This window comes from Rhea pennata, chromosome 4, assembly GCF_028389875.1.
Source record: "Rhea pennata isolate bPtePen1 chromosome 4, bPtePen1.pri, whole genome shotgun sequence".
NCBI lineage: Eukaryota > Metazoa > Chordata > Aves > Rheiformes > Rheidae > Rhea > Rhea pennata.
Window position 1 is genome coordinate 68,184,632 of NC_084666.1, and position 24,167 is coordinate 68,208,798.

Consider the following 24,167-nt stretch of genomic DNA (forward strand, 5'->3'; position numbering starts at 1 on the left):
AGAGTAAGGGAGATAAAGTTCCCGAGACAATCTGCAACCCAATTTCTTCTTCTTCTTTTTTTTTTTTTTTCCCAAGCATGAATGTTTTATTAGGTTTAAACAAATACAAAGAGAGCACAACAGTACAAAGGAAAGCAATCTTCCACACAATAGTAATTAGGACGACGTTTCACTGCTGTCATTTGCTGTTTGCACAAGCATTATTCTATTTTCAGATGCTGTACTTCTGGCAACCTTGACACTGTAACTGAACCAACCTCAGCCAGTAGCTCAGTACAAGCACAGTAGCTAAGTTTGCAGCAGAATTAATAAACTGCCGAGGAACACAAAACTCTGGAATTTGCTAAGCTGAATATGATACGGACTGAGATTTCAAATGAGCCCTCTGCCTTCCCACCATTTCCAATTATATTCTTTTATAATGGTGGAAGGAGTGCTATCTCTTTTCTCTGAGGAAGCAAAATGAAGAATTCAGTCCTGGTTGAATTTTGTGCCCACTCTGCTGCTCTTATATGGCAAAGGAGAAGGTGACTGATGGTGCTCAGGACAGTCCCTTCACTTTAAATTTCATTTAAATTTACATTTTCATTTACATTTTTAAAGTCTTGTCACTTTACATTTCACACTTCCATAAGTCAGCCTTGCCCCGCTGGTGATTTGCCTCCATCTTTTCTATCTAGTTATGTTGTTAGGTGGCCTTGTATTAACTGGAATTGGTAGATAACTCCGTTAGGCTTCTTATGCAGATAACAAATTGTCTTAAACCTTGTTGCACAAGGAACTGCGTGCCGCTGTTCACGTGCTACCGAAAGTGGTTTCATTGCCTTGAGTGAAATCACACTGTGCTCTGGCATTTTCATACGCTGACTCCAGTGCTAACAGGTAACGGTGCCATCTCTTGCATATTTAGGCAGCTACCTGGAGTCTGAGTTTGCCTTAAGGCAATGGTAGGTTTCTGGCTACAGAATCTTAAATACCATGTCTGTGTATACACCAGCATTTTTTGTCTTGGATTAGCAACATGATAAATAAAGAAGTACCTCTCTTTCAGTGGTTTGCAAGAATCATTTTGAAGACACATGTTTTCTCTTTGGCTTACTCCTCCTGATCTGATTGATGATAAAATTACCAGTGGCCTCAAGAGAAGTAGAAACTTTAATTGTAATTATGAATTAAATGAACTGAGGGAAGATGCATTTTCCCAGACAATAATATATAACTTGCAAGTTGGTTTATAAAGCTGGCACACCACATTCAGTGTACTGAAGTAGAAAAAAAAAAGTTTTCCTCATCTTAGTCTGATTCTTCTTTTCCTTACTCAGATGCAAATCAAATGTGACTCCACTGGAATTAATTCTTGATTAAGATCAGTGCATTTTTACCAGCATAAGCCAGGCAAAATATATCCCAAACATTTATCTGAGAGGAGAAAGAGATGGTCACTCCAGTCTTCAAAAAGTGCAAGAAGGAGGACCCAGGCAACTACAGGCCGGTCAGCCTCACCTCCATCCCTGGAAAGGTGATGGAACAGCTCCTTCTGGATGTCATCTCCAGGCATATGGAGGAAAAGAAGGTGATCAGGAATAGCCAGCATGGATTCACCAAGGGGAAGTCCTGCTTAACCAGTCTGATAGCCTTCTCTGATGGAATGACTGGGTAGGTAGATGAGGGGGAGAGCAGTGGACGTTGTCTACCTTGACAAAAAAAAAAGCAAGGCTTTTGACACTGTCTCCCATAACATCCTCCTAGAGAAGCTCAGGAAGTGTGGGTTAGACAAGCGGACAGTGAGGTGGATTGAGAACTGGCTGAAAGGCAGAGCTCAGAGGGTCGTCATCAGTGGCACAGAGTCTAGTTGGAGGCCTGTGGCTAGTGGCGTCCCCCAGGGCTCAGTGCTGGGTCCCATCCTGTTCAGCTTCTTCATCAGTGACCTGGATGAGGAGACAGAGTGCCTCCTCAGCAAGTGTGCTGATGAGACCAAGCTGGGAGGAGCGGCTGACACACCTGAGGGCTGTGCTGCCATTCAGAGAGACCTGGACAGGCTGGAGAGCTGGGCGGAGAGGAACCTCCTGAGGTTCAACAAGGGCAAGTGCAGAGTCCTGCACCTAGGGAGAAATAACCCTGGGCACCAGTACAAGCTGGGGGCTGACCCTCTGGAGAGCAGCTCTGCAGAGAAGGACCTGGGAGTGCTGGTGGATGACAAGTTGACCATGAGCCAGCAATGTGCCCTTGTGGCCAGGAAGGCCAATGGTCTCCTGGGGTGCATTGGGAAGAGTGTTGCCAGTAGGTGTAAGGAGGTGATCCTGCCCCTCTGCTCAGCCCTGGGGAGGCCTCATCTCAAGTACTGTGTCCTGTTCTGGGCTCCCCAGTCCAAGAGAGACATGGAGCTACTGGAGAGAGTCCAGTGCAGGGCTACAAAGATGATGAGAGGGCTGGAGCACCTGCCCTATGAGGAACGGCTGCGAGAGCTGGGCCTCTTCATCCTGGGGAAGCGAAGACTGAGGGGGGATTTTATCCATGTGTACAAGTACCTGAAGCGAAGGTGTCAAGGGGACGGGGACAAACTCTTTTCAGTTGTCCCGTGTGACAGGACAAGAGGCAATGGGCAGAAATTGAAGCACAGGAAGTTCTGCCTGACCATGAGGAGGAATTTCTTCCCTATGAGAGTGACAGAGCCCTGGAACAGGTTGCCCAGAGAGGCTGTGGAGTCTCCTTCTCTGGAGATCTTCAAGGCCCACTTGGATGCAACCCTGTCTAACATGTTCTAGGTGACCCTGCTGAGCAGGGGGGTTGGACTAGATGATCTCCAGAGGTCCCTTCCAACCTTCTGTGATTCCATCAAGAGGAGGAATTACAGCACAAGCTGTTTGCTATAGGCAATGTGGTTACAGAGTGTCCACATTGGCCATGTCAGACTGAGAAGCATTTGGGCACAACTGTTGCAAGGGAAAGCCTGGCAGTTTCTTCTCCTTTTCTCCACTTGCCAACTTTCTGAGAAGTAGTAACATTGCATAATTACTATATTAGGCCTTTTGTGCCTAAATGCTTTTTTCTTTTTCTGTTACATGTATTAGGCCTATTATTAAACAATGGAAAATTCCTTCTTGGATTCTTTTGTTGAGCCAAAATCCAGTATATTTTGGTGGCACTGTGTTTGTTTCAGGACGTTGTAGATGCCCATCATCTGAGTTTTAGAAGGGGCTCCATATTGGTACCCATGGCCGGCAATGGATCACTTCTTACAGTTGCTTCCAGCCCTATGTTGAAGTTGGGTGGGTCTTTTGGGTAGAATGAGGGAGGAGAGGAAAGGACATGGTTTTTGTTGGGTAGGGGGAGGTGTTTGCCAAACACCCTTCTGAACTATACATAACCATTCAGTGGGTACGTTCCTCATTCCCGAGGAAGTCTTGTCAAGCTATAATCTACTCAGAGGGTCTTCACTGAGACCTTGCAGGTGCAGGAGGGATTCATTCTGTTTTGTGCTATTTATTGCTTCTGTTTCTGGACTGACTCAAAAAAGATGAATGTTGTGCACTGTATTGTTGTTGTGCACTGTATTGTTCTCTGCTGCTTTTCCCAGACCGTGCTTGAACTCCACTTTCCCTCCTGAAAAGAACATTTAATTTTGTGGGTGCTCAGTAGATGAGAGTTGGGAGTTCTCCTGGCCTGCTTCCCATGGGCGTTCAGCACGGCTCAGCAGCACTGTGGGCTGCCACAAAATCAAGCCTCCTCTTCTAGACCCGTAAAAGCCTGCACTGGGTGCAGCTATGAGCAAGCTCATCCCAGCCTCCCAAGGTGGCCAGATATTATGCTTTTATGAAGTTACAGTCTTCCTGAGCTATTTGGTGGAATCTTCTACTTTTGAGATACCAAATATTGAATACTGCATGACTGCCTCTTCGCTTGTCCACCTTGCAACCAACTGTATATAGTGCTGCCAGCACTGCCGGATAGAGCTGCCCTCCTGTTTTTTCTCATTTATCTTTCAATTTGGCCTACTTTTTGTAGCCAGGTTTCTCTTGCAGTGTTAAGAGGGGCTCTAAGGTGGATACAAACTGTATCGCACACAGGATTTGCCTGGCAAAATTTTTGCTTCCTTGCTTCCCATCTTGGTGGCAGTGTAATGCTTCATGCCCTTTCTGTGACCAAAGGCCTTTCAGTTGAGTAATTTTTCCGTTCCTGAAAAATGTGTGCACTGTAAAACATGCCATTACCTCCACCCTGATAAAGCCTTCTCGCAGAGCTAGCACCTGCTGTTAATTTCGTAGTAAACAGTACTTGTTGCTCCAGAAAGCTTTTTAATCATCATATTAAAAGCCAAATAGAAACCCTATCCATACGGTTAACTCCAGCTGTCTTTCTTGCGATGCGTCATGACTGATCTTGCTGAGCGATGGGCATCCAAATGCAAATGGGATTAGCTTTGCAGCCAGTCCTCTGAAATTGCTCTTGAATCACTCGGAAGTCAATTCCGTTTGAGAAGAAATTGCTTCAGGTCTCACACAAAGAGATAATGGTCCAATATAGTATGATATAAGCAATAATAGTTTAAGTCTTGCTGTTCAGAAATATAGTGAGTTATATGCTGGCTTGATGAGAGTTAAAGCTTGATATATAGTAATAAAACTAGTGATCTAGAGATGAATAGATTGGTGTATGGAGCACAATATTTTCCTGCCACCGATTAGAGCTGGGATACTGGTCCATAAAAAGGGAAGTATACCATAAAATCTCCTTTTACACTTGTGCATGAAGAGCTATAATATGTACAGTTTTACAAACAAAAGCATGAAAAGAATAAGGACCTTTCTTAAAATCAAAAGGGTCTTGGCTTAGGCAAAGATTTCTTTCACCTGAAGTGAAAATTAAGCTATAATTCTTATATATGACATTCCATGCCATATTTTACTAGTGCTGGTTTCAGTGACACTTTACCTGTTCCTATATGGTTTGTATTTGACTTGCATTTAAAAAAAATGCAGTGGTAGGATGCTGTAGAATGCAAGTAAGAGAGCATATCTCAACTCAGGCCAGCAACAAAAATAAAAGATACAAATTAAATTTTTTTGATTAAAAAGGCTTTTGTAAATCTATTTTCCTAATATGAATGAATTGCGTGAGTGAAGCTGGTTAGCAGTACCATTAATCAGACCTATTGTCTTGCAAATATAGATCAGTCAATAACAACAGATGGGCTGTACATTTTATTATGTGAAAATAAAGATGAATGGGGCATAGTGCAGAAGTAAACTTGAGATTCAAAGTTACTAGGCAAAGAAGAGGATTTGTTTTCGCAGGGAAGAAGTGTGTGGATTTCACATGGGCATTTGTGTTTGAGCAGGGTGGTAAGGGGAACTTGCTGCACGTGACACTGACGTAACGACTGGAAATCAAGCACATGAATTTCTGATGTTTGTTTGTACCTATGCAAATAAGTTTAAAATAGTTTGGTTTGTGTTTTCTTTCTCCAGACAGAGGAACTGTTTAACTCCTTACAAGAGTTAAATAAGAGATATATAAATTTCGCCACTCTGTTACACGGCCAGGAGATAAGAATTTTAAATATCCAGTGATAATCTTCAGGAAGATTCAGATCAAAGTCTCAGGCAAGGTTTATCCCCCTGTACAGAGATGGAGTACACAGAGAGAGCTGACTCCCATTTAAATTACAGGAACAGATGCGTTGGGACATGTGATTATAATACAGTCACCCCTAAAAACGCTAAGACAGAGTTGGTCATGTTCAGGAGAGAGGAATGACCTGTGTTTATGTGGGACTGATTGGGAGAAATTTTGATGGAATTGCTTATTACTTTGTTAGAAAATGTGGCCTCATGAAAACAGTTTCGTGAAATTGCTTCAGTTTTTGCTAAAAGTTTGGTTGGTAGTGAGTTGCAAAAAAGTCTCAGCAAGATCAAATTGCCCTACATGGACATTTTCAGGTGTAAATATCTGGGTTTGATTTTTAAGAATATTTTGTTACATAATTGTGCTATCACACAGAAAGTGAGATTAGGTTGTAGTGTACTAGGCCATAATGTGAACCCACTTGAACGTAAAAATATTATTTAAACATTAGAAACACTTACCTTCAGGAGGGAAGCCCGAAGCCCGGAGACATTCTCAAGGTTGATTAATCAGCACTGAGGAAATAATGAGAAAAACACCCTTCTCTTTTCTGCAGCTTTCAGATCCCTCCTTTTGGACTTTCTAGTTGCATCTTTGATAAGATGCAGTTAATTGGTCAGGCAGCATAAGTATCGCTTTTGATAACGTGCAGAGATCTATTGGTGCAAAAAAATACATTTGTTCTTCCAGTCACTAGAAATTAGTGAAGCAATACTTGTTTAATTATAAAACATATGTGTGCTTTGTTAGTTTCCATCTGTCTGCTCACTGATTTGCAATTAAATGACCAGAAGAAAAAGATACGTCCTGTGGCAATTCAGGGGAAATGATTCATCTCTAATGTTTCTGAGTTGTGTATGTATGTGCGGCAGCCTGTGTGCGAGCAGTGCAAGAGAGAAAGGGGAGCAGCGGAAAGGAGAGGGAAGATACCCTTAGGAAAAAAGGGTGTTAGGAACAGTGAAATCCTCTTGCTTTAATTTGAACATGTTTAGTTGTGAATCCAAATGTTGGCTCAGACTCATTTGTTGTAACTCATCTTCGTCTTTTGAGGAGCTGGGGAGCAAAATGGAGCAAGAAATACTCAAGGGGAATGGAAATGGGATTTTTAAAAAAAGGAGCCTGGTGTGGTCAGAATGAAAAGAATGAAAATCTGGCCACCTAAATGATCTAAATAGTCAAATTTTCCTTTTCATTGTGACCACAGAAAAGAAGGAAGGAGAGAAAAGTGGTAAAAATTAAATTTGACTATTGAGGGTGTTTAGGTGGACCAGATTAGTTGGAGATGGAAATTGAATTGTTACTGTGTGTCATAAGTTATTCCTCTGCATGAAAAATACTGGACCTTATTTAGTGGCTCACTCTTCTATCCTTGCACCAGTTCAGTTTTAGTAACTCTAAGGGAGTAGTGAGGTAGTGAGTCAGGCGTGTTACCCTTTTAAAATGAGACACCTAGAAGGGCAGGAGTAGTTTTAATTTAGTACGCGGGGGAACAAAAAGGAGGAATTGGTGAACTTGAACTGCACTTGCTCTATTTGTAAGTAGTTCAAGAGGTTCACAAAACCTTCTGCGAGGTAAGGTATTCCCATCCCTAATAAAGATGTACGGTGTGACTCCACATAGCTATGTAGATGGGCACTGCGTTGCCTTCTCCTCCAGGCTCCTTCATCTGTTACTGTTCTTTCTTGTCTCTCGGTAAAAGCGGTGACTGGAAGGAGAGCCTCTCATGCCCCTTGTAATTGCAGACCCAGACAACGTGGGTATATTCAGAGCAAGGGAAGGGAGCTGCCTGACGTTTCGTCTTCGTGAAGACTGACGAGGAGATAGCCAGCCTTCGCAGTATTTTTAGTTTGATGTTCTGGGCTGCTTTATTGATCATCAGCAATTTCTGTCACTGTGTATAAGGATAACTGCTTCAGAGGCGGAAAAGAGGAGATTGAATAAGGCCTTCAGGCCTGTCGGCTTCTTGCTGATGGATCTGTCAATAGCTGGTGCTCCCCCATCCCCTTGCTGCCGTGAGTGTCTCCAGCGTCCCTGCGCAGTGACAGCAGCAGGGGAAGGGCACGGCAAGAGCTGGCTCCACTTCAGTTCTCCACTGAATTGGTGCTTTCTGGTGTAGAAGATTTCCTCTATAGAAGGGGTAGAGGGATATAAAAAGGAGATTTGTGAAGAGGAGAGAGAAGAAAAAGGGAAAATGCATGTATTATGTGTTCTCAGTGCTGGATTCTTTTCCTCTCCTTCCCTCACCTCCACTTTCTCCAGATTTCTCATATCGACTTTATTCATTCCTGGCAGCACTAGAGAGTGCAGAGTCTTCCTTAAGTCGATAGCATGAGTCCATGTTGGTCCAGAGTTGTGCCATCTTGCGGCTGCTGTGCTCTATGTCGCAGCCCTTGCTTCTTCTCCATAGCCGGGACCACACGGACTATACTGCAGAATAGACCAATATACTGTATACTGTACAATATACTGCATTTTCATTAGCAGTCTTAAGAAAATCAGAGACTGAACAAAGAGCCACAGACTGGACATTCAGTCTTTTGCCCTTAGAGTAAATTTCAAATTGATGAGCTAAATGAAAAGCTCCATTTCCTATTTGTAACATCCTCAGCCATTAGTAGCTACATGCATGCACTTGATTAAACAGAATGACAAGTCAATATTAAAAAGTGCAACCTTGAAGCCTCCAAACGTTTGCATTATTTCTTTCTACAGTTTTGCAGGCAACTCTTCCAAGTACTAATGTAATGTTTTACCACTAGCATTGCCAGTTATGTTAACAAAGGACCAATCATGTGAATATGCACATTTCTATCACATCAATGTTTAGGATGTAAAGAACAATTTCTGTTTTCTAGTCTGAAAACAACTGTACATTTACACCTCAGTCCAGTAATTCTCCCAAGATAGCTTTTTATTTGAAAATAACACTTTTCTGAATTTAACAGCTGAATTTTGGTTGTTTCATTTGTCCTTTCTGTCTTGTTTTTACAGATGATGATTTTTTTCATGAGCTTCCAGAAACTTTTCCATCTGATCCTCCAGAGCCATTGCCCCACTTCCTCATTGAACCTGAAGAAGCTTACATTGTGAAGAACAAGCCTGTGAATCTGCACTGCAAAGCGAGCCCTGCCACGCAGATCTATTTTAAGTGCAACAGTGAATGGGTCCATCAGAAGGACCATGTGGTGGATGAGAGAGTAGATGAAACCTCTGGTGAGTTTGTGTTATATCTTGGGAGTGATGAGAGGGGAGAAAGTTAAAATGCATTCATATCAAGCCCATGAATGGAATTTGCATATCAACTTTTCAATCCAGCAGGTATTCATAGGACAGCTACTTCTCTTTATCCTTAACAAAGGTCTGAATTCTGTGCCTGGAACTGCTGAAATTAGCTGTCATAGCACAGAGGTGATGTCTGCATCCATGTCAGCTACTAAAATATGATTGTAGAGGACCATGCTCAGTTTGAACCAAAGTTATATTTTGAAAACATAAAACCAAGCAAAAGCAAAAGAGGACTGCTTGGCCAGGTCAACTTCTTGTTCAGCTCTCCTGTGTCACAAATGCCCAGGGATGATGTTGCTTGTATTGCAGTCACAGAGGAGAAAACACATTCTTGCCAAAGTGCTGACAAGCATTTGGGTTTTCCTAGGAAGATGGTGTTTTCCTAGGAAGATGTTGAGAAAGAGGAGAAATTTAATCAGTTAACAGCAAAAAAGAAGGAGAAAGCACGTGGGAGCACAGCCTAGAACAGGGTATTGAGGCAAGCAACTGCCTATTGCTCCATTATACTTCTCCTTCTGCTCCACCGAGTCTGTATGAAGGAGAACTACGTTAGCTTAGCAAGGAATAGAAGAAAAAAGGCCGAGAACCCCATCCTTCCTCAGTCAATATCACAAATCCTGCTGACATTCATGGAAGACAAATAGGACCCTCATAGTACCAAAAAAGCGGGGGGGGGGGGGGGGGGCTAGAAACTTGAGCTGTAAACAAGTCTGTGTCAAAGGTATGATTGTTCCAATTTGGGAAGACCGGTAATCCATAGAGCTTGTGATATGCAAGGAGAGAAGTGGGACTTAGTGCTGTCTTGAGGGCTGTGAAAAATAACTGGATATCAAGCAAGAAGGTAACTTTCATTTGGGAATTGCACCACAACTTGGTCTAATTACTTAGAAAAATAACTCTACCAGATGTCTTGGAAGTCTCTTGTGTACTGGGTTTTATTTGTTTCAGCTCATTTATTTGCACTGAGATCAAAAGCCCAAGCTTGAAAAAAAGAAAGTGGGTGTAGAGAGGTAAGGCTGTAGAAATAAGAATATGTATTAAATGTTGAGAAAGTTTAAGAAAGAGAAAATCTGGTTACTTAACACATCTTCTATTTTTTTTTCACCTGTGGGAGTCCACTGGCGTGAGTAAGGATAAGCAGGAGAGCAGCTATCACTGTGTTAATTCTTTAAGCTTTTTGTAACATTGGCATTCAGAAACTGAATTGTGCCTTCTGTACAGTACAGCCAAAGGCAACTTTGGAAATGAAGGGTCTGATTCTTCTGAGTGACCCTAGAGGAAATAAAAAGACATTTCCATTGAACTCAGCAGTTCTGTGTCAAAACAGGTGAGGGAAGAGTAAGATTCAAAATTACTGTTTTCAGACTTCTGCTTCTTTGTGAGAAGAGAGATTGGCATTTCATGTAAACAGTGAAAAAGTAGGCTTAGCTTTCTTGTTATGGCAGCAGTAATTCAAGACCTTTAGGAAACCAGTTATGAATCATGTGCCTCAAAAGTAACACCCTGACAAGTTATTGTCATCTTGGTTGACCCAGTTACAAGACAGAACCACTGAATTAAGCACTGCTCTTATATGAAAATAAAAGGATTGAAAATGCTACGTACTTTTGAAGTAACCTGACTTAACTACTACAAATCCTACACAGGATGAATGTATTAGTGTTGGTATGTCAGGCACATTTGGTGTGATCATGACAGATAAGATGAACGATGGAGAAAAAGCCTCATTATATAAAGTTCCAAAAATGTAATTATAACACGACAAAAGAAAGACTCTCTGAAAATACCTAAGATTAATACATGCTATAAGCTTCTATGTAGGAGGAAATTTACATTGTTGAGGAAAATATCAAATTAGTAAAAAGCTTGTGTCAAAATACAAGCAATAGGTTACATAGGTGGGTTCTCAGGTTAACACCCTTTCTCTGGAGTTCAGCTTGTAGATCTCAGAAAAACACAGAAATACTGTTGTGGTCACTGTAGTTTTTGATACAGGTGCAAAATTCATTGCAGTACAAACTTTTTTTTTTTCCCCCAAATCCCATTCTAGAAGAACTTCATGATGCCATAAAACAAATTGCAGTAGAGAATGTAGAAGCCCAGTCTTGAAAAGAGATCATCTGAATATATTAGAGAATTAATGTTTTGAATAATAAACAGCAGCAATTACATCTAAACAAAACCCATCTCCAATTAGTGATTAACTTAATCTACTGGACTTCCAGGAGGGGAAAGGAGGGTATGCGAAAAGCTGTGCGCATCAGATTGTTAGCATAAGAGTCACAAAAAAAAAGTCTCGCTAATAGCTTGTTAAGTGAAGCTGTCCGTATCTAAATTTGTCAGTCCACCTCACGGTTTCCAAAAGGCTGGTGAATGCAGGTCTTGAGTGCAGTTTCTCCATCTTGCCATAAGTAGACTGAGAAACCGTGGCTGAGGACACACAGAGTAGTACAGACATGGGTAAGTAATGTGTTGAAGACAGCATTGAAATAATGCCTTCTTCAAAGCCATGGAAACTCAGCAAAACATGTCCACTGCAGCTGGAGCTCGAGAAAATGTTGCATGAGACTGTGGCCTTAGGGAGTCACTGTGCCCTTGGAGCAGCACAGCACTGCTATGAGTAAGCTTCATGTTTGGCCCCAAGCAGTAACCCTGGCTCAAGGGGGACCTACCTACACAGTATTTCTGCTGGGCCAGTTGTGCAACCTAAGCTACTGAAACTGGGCATGTTCTTCCCCACTGATGGTTTTTCCATGCTGGAGGTCCATTCAGAGACAGAGAGGAGCAGCACGCTCAGTTGGTTGTCAGCTGCTATTTCTGAAGCAGGCTTTCTTAGTTCCTCAGGTAGAAAAGCAAAGGAAAGGAAAACAAGGCAAATAATAGATTTTTAAAAGTTTGGGAGGAAAAAAAAATAAAAGACCTATTACGCATTCTTTTCTGTAGCATCAGTTGTACGGAAAGGGAGAGGACTAAAATGCAGATGTGATGCTAGAGGTACATCCTCTTGGGATGGTAAATGATGCATGAAAGAGAGAAACAGGTTTTGACCTGCAAAGGATTATGTGTTCACAGACTCTGAGCCTGTGGAAACACTGGCCATGAATGGAATTTGCATAGAAATAATTAATTCCTCTTGTAAGGCAAATTTATTACTGTCACTAATAAAACCAGAGATGAGGGCACAGCAGTAGAAGTGACACAGGAGATAGGATGAGAGTGCAACTTGTTTGTCATTTAAGGGAGCTGCTGGATAGAAATCTTGACTATATTAAGAAGGTTAATTTTAAGAGGGAGAAAAAACAAATGTTTGTATATTTTTCCTGCATAAATATATATATGCGTATATATAGACAGATACATTTTTTTCTTTGTAACACAGAGAAAGCATGGTTACAAAAAAAGGATTCTAGGTATATGCTCCTTTGCACTATGGACTAATTTTAAACAGCAGGTAAAGCATTGCTGTACAGTACATGCCCAGGGACTGTGTGGGAGTTGCTGCTTTCTGGTAGGAGAGGATGAAAATACTAACAGTCACAGGGTGTTCTAGTACCACTTTGTTTGATTAAATCAGCCTGAAAAGAGAGGATTCCAAGGCTGGTACTTGAGAAACCAGAAGCTCTGTCCAGAAGATCATTAAAGTCTGGTTTTCAATCTTCAGACTCATTGGAATTTTTCTTCTTTATGAAAAAGCTAAGTATTTTCATGAAGAAGTTCAAATGGGTGCTTTGAAAATCTTTAGTGCCCATCTTTGGCAGCTTCATTTCTTAGGTTCGTGAAGTACAAGGCAGAGCATGGTCTTTTTTATGTTTTTACTGAAATATTTTCCCATTAACATGGAAAAATGTATGTAAAGAATATGAACACTGGTTTTAAAAAGCAAAGATGAAAGTTGTTTTGAGGAAACACATTTGATTTTATGACTGACTGTCATAAAAGATAACAGCACAGAAAGTAATAGGAGCCCTGCAGAACTGGTGCTTTTTGGACCAGGGAAATTCCATTGCCACAGAACAGGAAGCCTAGGATCATCAATAATTATTAGAGTAATTTGTGCACATTTTCCAAATTACTGTGTCTCTGAAAATGACTGTGGTAAAAGGTTTTATTTTGCATATGTGCTTTTTATGGAGAAATATTTTCACAGGAAAAAAAAGCATTTCTGCAGTGGTGGTAGAGTTGCAGACATAGAGAAAACAGTCTTTCACCCCATACATTTGTGTGCAGAAGGATTTAATGCTGCTAAATAGAAACCAACTTTACAGTGATACACAACAGGAAAATCAGGACTGTAGGGACCTTGTTTTTTCTTTTTTTATTTGAATATGCATTGTAATAGTTTCTCCATGACTATTAAGGTGAAATGATCTGTAGGCCCTTTCTTGCCCTCTGCAGTGCCACTGACACGTTCTTCTTATCTCTCTCCTTCAAGCAAGGGGAAAACAACATTTGGAATTACTTTAAGTGCTAATTTAATAGACATATTGGGCAATTCAGCCAGCATTATTGTTTGCCTACCCTTTTCTGTCCTTTTTCGCTCGGATCTGTAGGGAGAGGAGGGCTCAGGGATTTACTTACGACCTCCTTGCTGTTCCCAAATAGCGACGAGGTAGAATAAGGACTCCTGGGCTTTGCCTGAGGGTCCAGCCAATGCAGGACATGAATGTTTGTCTTTCTTTACGTAACTGTTAATGTGATTCTGGGGCTTACCCCCCCACACTATCTTTTCCCACTAATAAAGTATTTTCGGATGACTTGCAGATTGGATGAAAGCAGACTGAGCTTTTGACGTCTGGTCAGTATTGATCTGGCAAATAGAAAGCTGTTACCTTAAGCAACGATTCTGGCAGCCTGTCCGGGGAGTCGGTATCCTGCTAGCTAAATCTTTAATAGCTCGCCCTCTCAACAGAAGATCAAAGATTGACGGCCAGCCTCGCGCTTTCAGAGCTGCTCTTGCAGGCCGTGGTGGCCAAGGCAGGGTGGGGAGACTTTCACAGCGGCTGCCTGTGCCATTCCGGCAGCATTTTTAGAGACGAAAAATCACTTTCAGCACGCTGTACTCTTTCACTTTATATTTTCTTCTTTTCTTTTCCTTTTTTTTTTTTTTTTTTTATATATGTATACAAACATTTGAAGAACGCTATTTATTTTGATCGTTTTAACTACATTTTGAGAGGCTGTGTTGCCCTAATGAAAAAAGCTCCATCAATTTATTTGTTAAGTTAACATATTTTATTTAAGCTGGGACATACAACAGACAGTATCATATGCCTACTTGTTTTGAGCAGTTGTGCTTCTTCATGTTGGTATTTCTTTTTTAAAAATAGGAAAAGCTATTGTTACTTAAAAAATACAGGACTTATTTGATCAGCAGTGGGCAAATACTTGTTTTGGAAGCGGAAATACAGAATTTGGGAAGCACCCCCATATGCCCAGCTCTGTGAGAAGACTGCAGATAGGTACCATTTTACTTGTTTTCTGTGACACACAGACGTTCCTTCCCTTATTGCTCTTTTCCTTTGCTGCACATCATCTTCCCTTAAGCTCTTTTTCCCTCATCTTGGCCTGCTGTAGCCACCTAATTCTCTTTATTATTTTTCAAGAGTCTACAAGACAGGAAAGAAAGCTATTTTTTCCAAACAAATTTGGCCAGTATCTCCTATTAACTTCACTAAGGAGATCACAAGTGGTGCTATGTCCTGCAGTTATACTTCAGCCTGCAATATTTTGACTCTCTGGGGTAGAATACCTTGGGGTTACATTTGTCAGGGTAGCTGCATATCATAAATAAGGATTGTTTTCATTCCACTGTTGTCACAAGTCATTTTATTTTTTATCATTGGATCAAATCCATTACAATCACCAAGCACTCTGATTCAAAACAATTATTTCTCAGCAACATATTGCCAGTTTTTAGCTCTGCTTCTACTCCTCTAGTCTCCCCTAATCCAACTCATTTCAAGGAAATTTAAAAATGTGTCCGTGTATCTCTTCCCAAATGTTCCTATTAATAGTTTTGAGATGTGGGTTAGAATTGGTACTACAGTTCATTTTCTGCAGTAGTTTAAAGCGTGCCCCCTCTTTGGAAGGGTGTTATAAGTGGAACATGTTTGTGTGTATGGTCTGAAAGGCTGCGGCTAGGGATGAAAAGAGCAGACAATTCCATTTCTCCAGAGAACTAGAACTCTCCAGGGAAGTACAGGATGTTTCCTTGCATAAAAATATATGAACAAGCCCACATTTTTTTTTCCTATTTGACACTTAGGTTGCTGTTATTTTAGATGTCCCTCAGGCTACCTTCTCACCCTATGTGCCTCACGAGCACCTCTCCAGGGTATCTGCACCCGTCACCATTACAAGAAAAGCTCTTTTCTCTCATATTTTGTTGGTCCTCAGAAGATCCAAATCCAGGGAATACCCAACAGCAAAGCTGCTGCAGACATTTTTACAAGAAGTTTCCACTTCTTGGGTAATTAGTATATTCTAATAGCCAGCTGTTTTAGAAACTTCAAAATTGATTCACACCCTCACCTGCTTGAAAGTCACCACTGTTTGGAATATAAATGATGATTATTTTTGTAGAAGTAAGTGGAAAAAGTCTGAATGCTGACCTAAGGAAGGAAATTAAATTTTACCTCAAGTAACTTAAAATTGTATTAATATACCTAAAATTGGAGCATTGGGCCAGATATTTCTTTCTTGAAGAAAAAAAATCTTATAGGCAGAGCAAAACTATCACCCAAAACCCAGGAAGATTCTGTTCTCGGTAGCAGATTGGAGAAGACTCAGGTGGGCCCAGAGGGAGCTCCCCCTCCCGTAATTCCCGCTCCCTCTCTTCCTGTGACAGGTCTGTGAGAAGGGTCATTTGCCTGTTCCAAATTTTCCATGTTTAGGTCACCATGTATCTTTGTGCAGACCACTCCACTTCTCTGTTATTCGCCTCTGCTAAATGTTTTTGGACCAATAGATAAAAGCGATTTGTTCATTTCTTATTACAGCATTAACTTTCTTTCTACAGCTGTTCTTCTAATTGTCCAGAAGGTTTCCTGTGGGCTTTTAGGAGAACAAGGCTCGGAGAAGAAATAAAGTTATTCAAAATGATAAAAAGAGGAATATGGATGCTTATGGCACCACTTGAGGATAGCTGTTTGAATATTTCCAGCCTATACTTTATGTCCCCTCAAGTTTTCTTTCCATCATGAAATCCTGTGTTATGGACTCGTAATCCCATTAATCCCTTCAGATTCTGGAAGGGCATCTTCAGACGTCAATCCACCCACCACAGCTTCAAACTAGCCATCACTTTGCACAGCGCTTCCTTTTTCCATCCTTTGGAGCGCAAAGCCTTCTTGTGAGAGACCTGGAGCCCCTGTGGTGATGACACCTGAAAGGCCAAGAAATTTCAGCATTGCTTGAAACGGGAAGCGAGTCGTGTGCCCCCCCCCCAACATACACACACACACACACACACACACTGCAGTCCCCATCCTGCTTCACTGGCCTAAATGGAAAATAACTTTGAAAAATGGAGGGCAGAGCCAAGGCCTTGAGTACTGTGAAACAAAACTGCTGCCCTCAGTCACACCCTGGCAATGCAAAGGCAGGAACACTTGTGTCTTCTAAATACAGGTTTTTCAATTAATTAAATATGAAAATGTGTAGGATTGGTAGAGCTGTAGTTTCTTTATGAAAATCCCTGAAAATATTTGGGGAAATGGAAGATTCAGATGACATCTTACTTCTTCCTCGCTGAGACCAAGTTATAGTCTGCTGCAGTCACTGAAAATGCAGTAAAGGCTGCCTGGCTTTTGATGACTGTGCAAGACAAGCAGATGTTGTTCCCTTGATTCGCATGCTGTCTCTACAAACTTGCCTGAGTGGTATCTTCTGCTTTTCCCTCTATTAGCTCTTTAGGCAATGAAATCATTCTGTGAAAAGAGGTAGGAGTAACCCTGTTGCTTAAATTAGTTTTTAAATCAGAGCAGAGAAAAATCTCTTCTTTTTTTTTTTTTTTTAAAAAAAAGACATCTATGTGGGACAACAGTTGCACACAGATCAGAAGCAGTGAGGATTTTTTTTTTCTTTTTAAGCAGATAGGGCACCCAGTCACTGCTGAAGGGTAAGGAAAAGGCAGCTAGTTGTCACGTACCAGTCTGACCCACACAGGATCTAATTTTATGCTGCCTTTAGGGATTCAACTCTTCTATTCATTTTGTCATTCCCATTCATTTCTGATCCCTACATAAGAGAGCAATGTGATGGGATAGGTCCCAGTGTTATTGATATTCACCTGTAGGGTAATGTACGTCTCTTTTTCATCAGGTTTTGATGAGATGTCTTTCATGATTCCTCGTAACTTCTCATCCCTCTTTGTATTTTGATTGTGAGAGTGGAAAGGGCATTTTTTGTCAGTCTCTTCTGTGCCATGTCTCTTCTTCACCCTGAATACCCATCTTCAGGCCTCGGCACCTCCTCTATTGTTTGCTCCCAGGTTTGGATTTTAGAGAGCATCTCGGCCGGTTGATTGCTGCTTTTGGCTTCGCAAGGATAATGATGCCGCTGTAATGAGTAGCACCGAGCACTTTTCTGGCTCTGCTGCCATTCCTGTCGTACTCTCAAAGGGGAGTAAGAATTGTCAGGCTGTAAGAATAATGATATATAGAAAATGGATTGGGCTTTCTTTCGTATTTAGTTTTCATCCTCTAGTTCTTTAACTAAAGTAGAAACTCGTATTGAAATTATTTGAATAAAAATGAGTACAAAGAAAAAAAAGAAGAAACGAGGCAGCCAAAATTGCAAAGAAAGTTTTGACAGTGTTCACTGGCATAATGAAAGGGGTCTTTTTTCACGTCAAAGGCTTATGGATCTGTGGAGCAACTTGCTCGCATCCCCAGTGACTCCCTGCGGCTGATAGGGCTCGCGAGCTCTGCTATATCCAGAAACAAGCACACGCCGAATGACTTCGGTGACTACCGAGCTGTCTTTTCACACTCCTTATTGTGATAATTCTTTTATTCGCTACAAACTCGGGAAAGTCTCTTGGCGTTCAGGAGCTGGTGTTTTGACTGCTGCCCTGGCGCAGACCTGAAGACATGCTGGATGTGGGAGCAGACAGTAAATTCCCGGAGCTGCGGCTCTGTCTGCTCAAAGTCACTCCACTCAACAGTGCATTGGACGAAGCCTCTCTGAAAGCAGCCGCTTGCCTTTGGTTTTGTTTCGGTTTTTATTTTAATCTTTCAAGATACCCAAGTCAGCTGTGAAATGCCGTTCGTAACGTGCAAACCAGCAGGGACAAAAGAACGGTGAGGGCTTTACGCTTTTCCCCCAACCTGCTGTTCCAGCGCACGACGGCCTGAGCGGAGGGAGCTCAGGAAGCTCCCTGGTGACCCCTCGCGTCACGTCGCGCCTGTCCTCATTCCTGCAACAGCGGCACCAGCCGCTCAGCTCTGTCATTGCCCCAAGTTCTTGGAAATACGGCGTTTTCGTATTGCATCTGCTTCGCAAAAGCAGCCGGGCTTGGCAAGGCGGGGGGTCCTTACACATGAGCATCTATATTTGTATATGTATGTCTATGTCAATAGCTTAAAAAACAAATCTGTGTGTATTAAAAAAAAATGCATAAACCCATTTATTGTTAATTTCTCGCCCCCCCTTCCCCCCCCACTGCGTGCTGCAAAGGGAATGTAAACACGCTGCTCACAATTCAGATGTTCTCCGTCGGCTTCACAGATGTTTGAAGTTCAATAGTTTTTTTTTTCTTTTTCATAATTTCCTCGGCTTCTTCTAGCAAAGTGCTAAACAGCCATTATTCCTTTTTGCCTGCACATTGAGATTCATCTGTAGGCTCTAAACAGCCGCAAAAGTGCTTCAATTTTGCATGAGCACTAAGCTGGGGACTGGGAAGCATTACCCACTGCTGAAGGCCCAGATCATTAGAAAGAGCATGTAAATCCTCTGAACCAGAATTAAAAAGTGCACAGATTTTCTTTGTGAAGTCTCATCTGCAGCTTTATGTAAAACATGAACCTCTGGCAGGGTTGGTTTGGGCTTTTTTTTTTTTTTCCCCTGGCTCTTCAAAACGGTATCTTTCCCGAGCCACGCACGCCTCCCCCAGATTGGGCTTACGACCGGAAAGCCGGGGGGACGAGCTGCACGCGGCCGTGTCTGGACGACGTCCCGCCGCGGCGCCCCGCGGAAGCAGGTCAGGGAAAAATAGCAGCGGACCTAGGATTTCAGCTTGGCTCACTACCTCCACCTGGTAACCTGCCGCCGTAGCTAGGTGATGCAAACCAGCGTAAGCTTGACTTCGTTAGGATCTTACCTTCGTCGCCACTAATCTGCGTTACTGGTGTACCTCTTTCCTAAGGAGAAAGCTTTGAGGAGAGCAGAAGTAGCCTGAAGGCTTTCATTGAAATATTGAAGCTAATATTTGTGGGAAATTGTTTGTAATGTTCATGCAGTCTTTCCGTACCACCAGCCAGCCATAATTTACGGAAGGGCGGTGCTGAGGCAAAAACAGGTGCATGCAATCACAGCGTGAAGGATTACTAGGTCTTAAAGTTGTTTTCTTCTTTAAAATATCTCTAGATAGCTATCTGTCTCTCTATCTTTTGTTAAGATTACTGCTACTGTATATAGAAAATAAGATATACGCAAAGTGTTCCGTTATGCAATCATTTCTCTTGCATTAAGATGCACAGAGAACATTTTTCTCAGCAAGAACTTTTATATTTGAAGCCATTCTTCTTGTGCGTAGCCTATTTATTCATTTTTAAAACACCAAATTCCATAGCATAAGTACCCTGATACATTTGAAGAGAATTACTGTGTGACTGCGAGAGATCCATCTCTGCAAGAGCGTGAATAAATTTCCATTCTGACATAGTCCTGATTTTATTTTTACCTTTGTAAAAAGGTTATTTCGCTGAGTAGAGTAATCAGCCTGATGCTGCAGAGACAGGCTCTTTATGGCACCTGCAATGAGCAATTTAATAAATCAGACAGATAATTCTGGATTATCACTAAGTAGAAAGATCATCGTTCTCAGCTTGGGTCACTTAAGTTTTACTGCTGGAGAGCAATGTAATGACGAAGAACTGCCTAATGAGGAAGCCATGTGTGTACCTTTCGTTATGTGTGTCTGCAGTCGTACCACTGCGGTCTATGGTTTTGGCCGTTTCCATGAAGTAGAAGATATGATGGTGCTCTAAGGATTTTGGAGCGAAGTTCTGAATGAAGTTTGAGACAGGTTGGGACTATGGGAGCTAAAAATGCTTTCACAATATTTGCCAAATACTGTGGAGATAATCCATCCCCTCCTGAAATTACTGCAAAATTCTGATTTTCTTTTTTGGTATCAGGATTCTCTTTCCACTCTCATCTTGCATTAAAAGGTATGTGTATTTATATCATTAAAATACGTACTGAGTGAGTAATTTTCATAAAGTATTCGCTCCGCTATCCTATTCCTAATAGTTAGAAAAAGGAACTGTGAGTCAGAAAGCATAGGCTGTTCAGGCGGGCACTGATTTATTTTAAGGCTGGGTAAATCACCACATCTTTCTCTATGTATGAAAAGAGTATTTGAATGAGTAATTGCCCTGTTTTTCTACGTGTAACCCGGAGTTATATACCATAAAATTTGATTGTCTTGACAGCAGGTGTGACATGCACACGCAGAGGGGCCCCCTAACCCTTCGCTGTTCTGCTGCTGATGCCCCAAAGCCTCTTCAGCATCACCCAGGAACGCCGTCCCCCGCCCTGGCATCCCCGCGGCAGAGCGGGAAGCCTCCGGGGGCATCGGTGCCCCTTGGAGCAGGAGAGAGCCGAGAGCAGCGGCAGCAAGTTTTGGGGGGACGCTCCGAGTACGGATTTCAAGAAACTGAACTTGCGAAGGGTCACAAGGTACACGCGTGAAAACAGGGCACGTTTCCGTCCTTCCTGACACCCGCAGTCTGCATGGCACGGGGTACAATAATGTCTTTTTCCAGACCAGTCGGTCATGAAGTTCAGTCTTCTTAGGTAAGGTGTTCTATGGCAAATGGGGTTACTAATTAATGAAATACCTTTTGGGCAAACGAAAGCACAAACATTATTTGAGCTACCATTTAGAGAGGAAATAAACAAATTATCCATCCAGCTTCTTACGTGTGGAAGCCTGCTTTAGTCTTATATCTAAATAGCTCCTGTTGAGTGTGGTGCCAGAGGGTCAAACACATGCCAGTGTAGTACTTTCGCAACATTTGCTCCTTCAGAGTCCTGAAGAATATTTTCACACATACAGGTTATTAATATAAAATATTGAATATTTATGGCAGCCAAAATACGTCAAAATAATTTCTTGGCACAAAGATGCCCAGTGAGGTGTGGATATTATTAATTCTCTGAGCTGGACTGACTCCAGGTTGGGTAATTACGTTTGATTAATTGAATTTTTCCTATATTTTCAAATGGTTACAATGATCATTTTCTGCCGTAAGCTGTCACATACAGCTGCAGAATCTTATAAGACATTTTTGTTTCCCTCTAGAAAGAAACGAGTCTCACTGGCAAACCTAGTCTTATTAAAATCATTGGGAAATTTGCCAATTATTTTGGTGGGTGGAATGTGGAACCCACAAATTATTATTACAGTTACTAATAATGTACCATAATATCATACAATTACATTACATTTGCATACATTAAAAAAGATAACATTTTTGCCTCTGAAGACCAGCTAATCTACCTCATAGTTTGTGTAGCCAGCTAATAAGTTAAGCACTTGGGGACCGGGTGAATGAAGTGTGTCTTTGCTTGATTGTGTTTCTAGGATACAGCTTATAATGAAAGAGTATGTATATAAGGCACAATTCCCTCCTCACTCTTGCTTTTGCTCCAGGAGGGATAGTAATTTCCTTTTGATATATTCTGTCAGCCGATGCCTCTCCGCGGTGCTCGCTTAGCCGCGCAGATGAGCGGCAGGCAGACTGGAGCGCGGCTCCCTCCGTCCTCCGCCTCTCGCCCCCAGCAAGCCCTCCTCAGGTCCCATTCCTTCTTACCCCTTCTCAGACCCCAACTCGTATTTGTCCCAGAGACATACTTATTTACTGGAATGGACGATCGAGTACGTTGTGCTAGTAAACATGCAAAACTGTCCTCCCTGGAGGAGCTGCTGGAGTCGCGGGGCTGGTGGTGCGTCGCAGCCTGGTTATGCCCGGTGCCCCGGAGCCTTCGTACAAGCCACCCTCTGTCTCCGCCGGACACAAAACTGCTAGGGGTAAAACGGTATTTCAGACTTCAGTTTATTTAGTCTCCTATAGGCTGCAGGGGGTTGGATATGCCCTTAAGGAAATTCCACTGAGCTAATACCTTTTTCTGGTGACAGGCTTAAGGATGTGTATTAAATCTGGCCAATCATTATGTATAAATAGCCCTAGCATGGAGCAAACTCTGTGACATCTTTTATAGCCAAGTTTGTCCAAATCTATATGCTCAGGACCCTGGTAAGAGAGCAAGTGTTTGCGGGGGAGTCATTTTTACCTGAGAATTTTTTTACATCCTCTTACTCAAGTTTTAAAGCTTCTTATGTTGCTATTGTCTTGGGAATCCTGTGGTTATTCACCAAGTTTTTGAAAAGAAGCACTTGTGCAGAAAGAGCCCACCAACCCAGGAATGCATTTTTAAGGATTTGTGGTTTTTTCAGTGCACAGTTGTAAGTATAATTACCATTTATTTTGGAAAATTACTTTAAATTACTTTGATATTTTCTCCATTTTCATTTTAAAGCTCTGCTTTCCACAGTCTTCGTATTGCCTGAAATAGAGTGGTGATAATTAGACTCAAATTTCAAACGTATCTATGTTCATACCCAAGATCCAGACGGGCTGCAAGTGGCTACAGAAGTTGTTCTCAGAGTGGTGAATGAAAATCAAGTTTGGACAGTGCAAGAAAATGCTTCTCCCTCTCATATTCTGACTATTTATCACAGAGAGAGTAGGTGTTGGAAGTATTGTATAGATATAATTGTAGCTGCCTGCATTTCTGTCAGCTCCCTTCAGCTGTGTCTGTTACTGCATTGCTTTGAAATAGGAAGATCCTGACTTCTTGTGGACTATGCCACGACCTATGCAACTGTATTAATTCAAGGAATTCTGCAATTTAGTCAAGTGTGGTAAGAAGCCGTTGTCAAGTACGCTGTGTCTTCACCTACTGTCTATCTTAACCGTATGAAGAACAAGACTTAAACAATCAGTGTGTTGCTAGTAAAGAAGGCAAGGCAGAGGAGATGCTCTCTGTGAGAGGGTGACGTCGCAGAGGCGAAGTACAGCTGACCAGTGTCAGGTAGATCACATGCTGTGTGAATTACTGCTAATCTCCTTACCCTAAATGTGTTTAGGCAAAGTACAGGGATGCTCTTTATAAAGTGACTTCTAATTTTCCACTTGGAGATTATGCACTCATATGCCTGTAATCAAATAATTAGATGAGCAGTTGCTTGAACTATAGGCCCAGCATGTTACATTGTCTGGATATGTTGAGACATGAGTTGGATTTTTTGTTTTGTTTTGTCTTATGAATTGCATGGAGCGTATGTGGCAAACTCTGTGCTGCAGTCCATTGGGCAGAAGTGTTCATGTGGGTTGTAACAGCAAGCAGAGTTTGCACAGTTTTGAAGTGTTAAGAATCTAAACCAAGCAGTGGCAACTGACAGTGCACCCAAAGTACTACAAATGTGGTGAGGGAGCAGCTGTTGCAGGTAATCTCTTGTTTTTACTTCAACATTATGGCATTCCAAGATCCATATTCTATCTACCTTAAAATTCGCAGTACGAATCAGCTGAGTTTTTTATATTGCTCCTTAATATCAAAGATAGTTAATGAGGAAGTTCAGAAATGCCAGCTACTATTCTTTGACAAAGAAGAAGCAGCAGCTTCAACAGGGATCAGAGGAAGATCTCTGTTGGAAGTGATCATCGCAGGATTTATCCTGCACATGTGAGGTTTGTAAGTGATGCACTCCTGAATGGATGCAGACAGACCGTACCAGCCCTTCTGTGAAATCTGATGTATAGCAACATGTCAGTTGGTAATAAGATGCTTGCTATCTGAGGCGTCTCAGCAAATTACATTTTTTGTAACCTGAGAGATGGATTTTGTCTTGTGGGTTATGCTAGCAGAAGGAACAAGATTGTGACTTGGTACCACAAAGGAAAGGTATCCCTTGCAGTTACGCATGTCTGCCCCCAGGGTCTAAGGGTGGGTGGTATTTCAATTGG

At 41.9% G+C, this 24,167-nt stretch overlaps 1 protein-coding gene across 1 annotated transcript in view; it reads left to right on the forward strand.

Annotated features, from left to right (window-relative positions):
- The window catches only part of UNC5C (unc-5 netrin receptor C), a 255,196-nt gene that overhangs the window by 151,473 nt on the left and 79,556 nt on the right, over positions 1-24,167 (forward strand). The window contains exon 2 of the mRNA XM_062574197.1: positions 8,617-8,838. Within this exon, the coding sequence (XP_062430181.1) occupies positions 8,617-8,838 (222 nt within the window). The remainder of the gene's footprint in view (positions 1-8,616; positions 8,839-24,167) is intronic.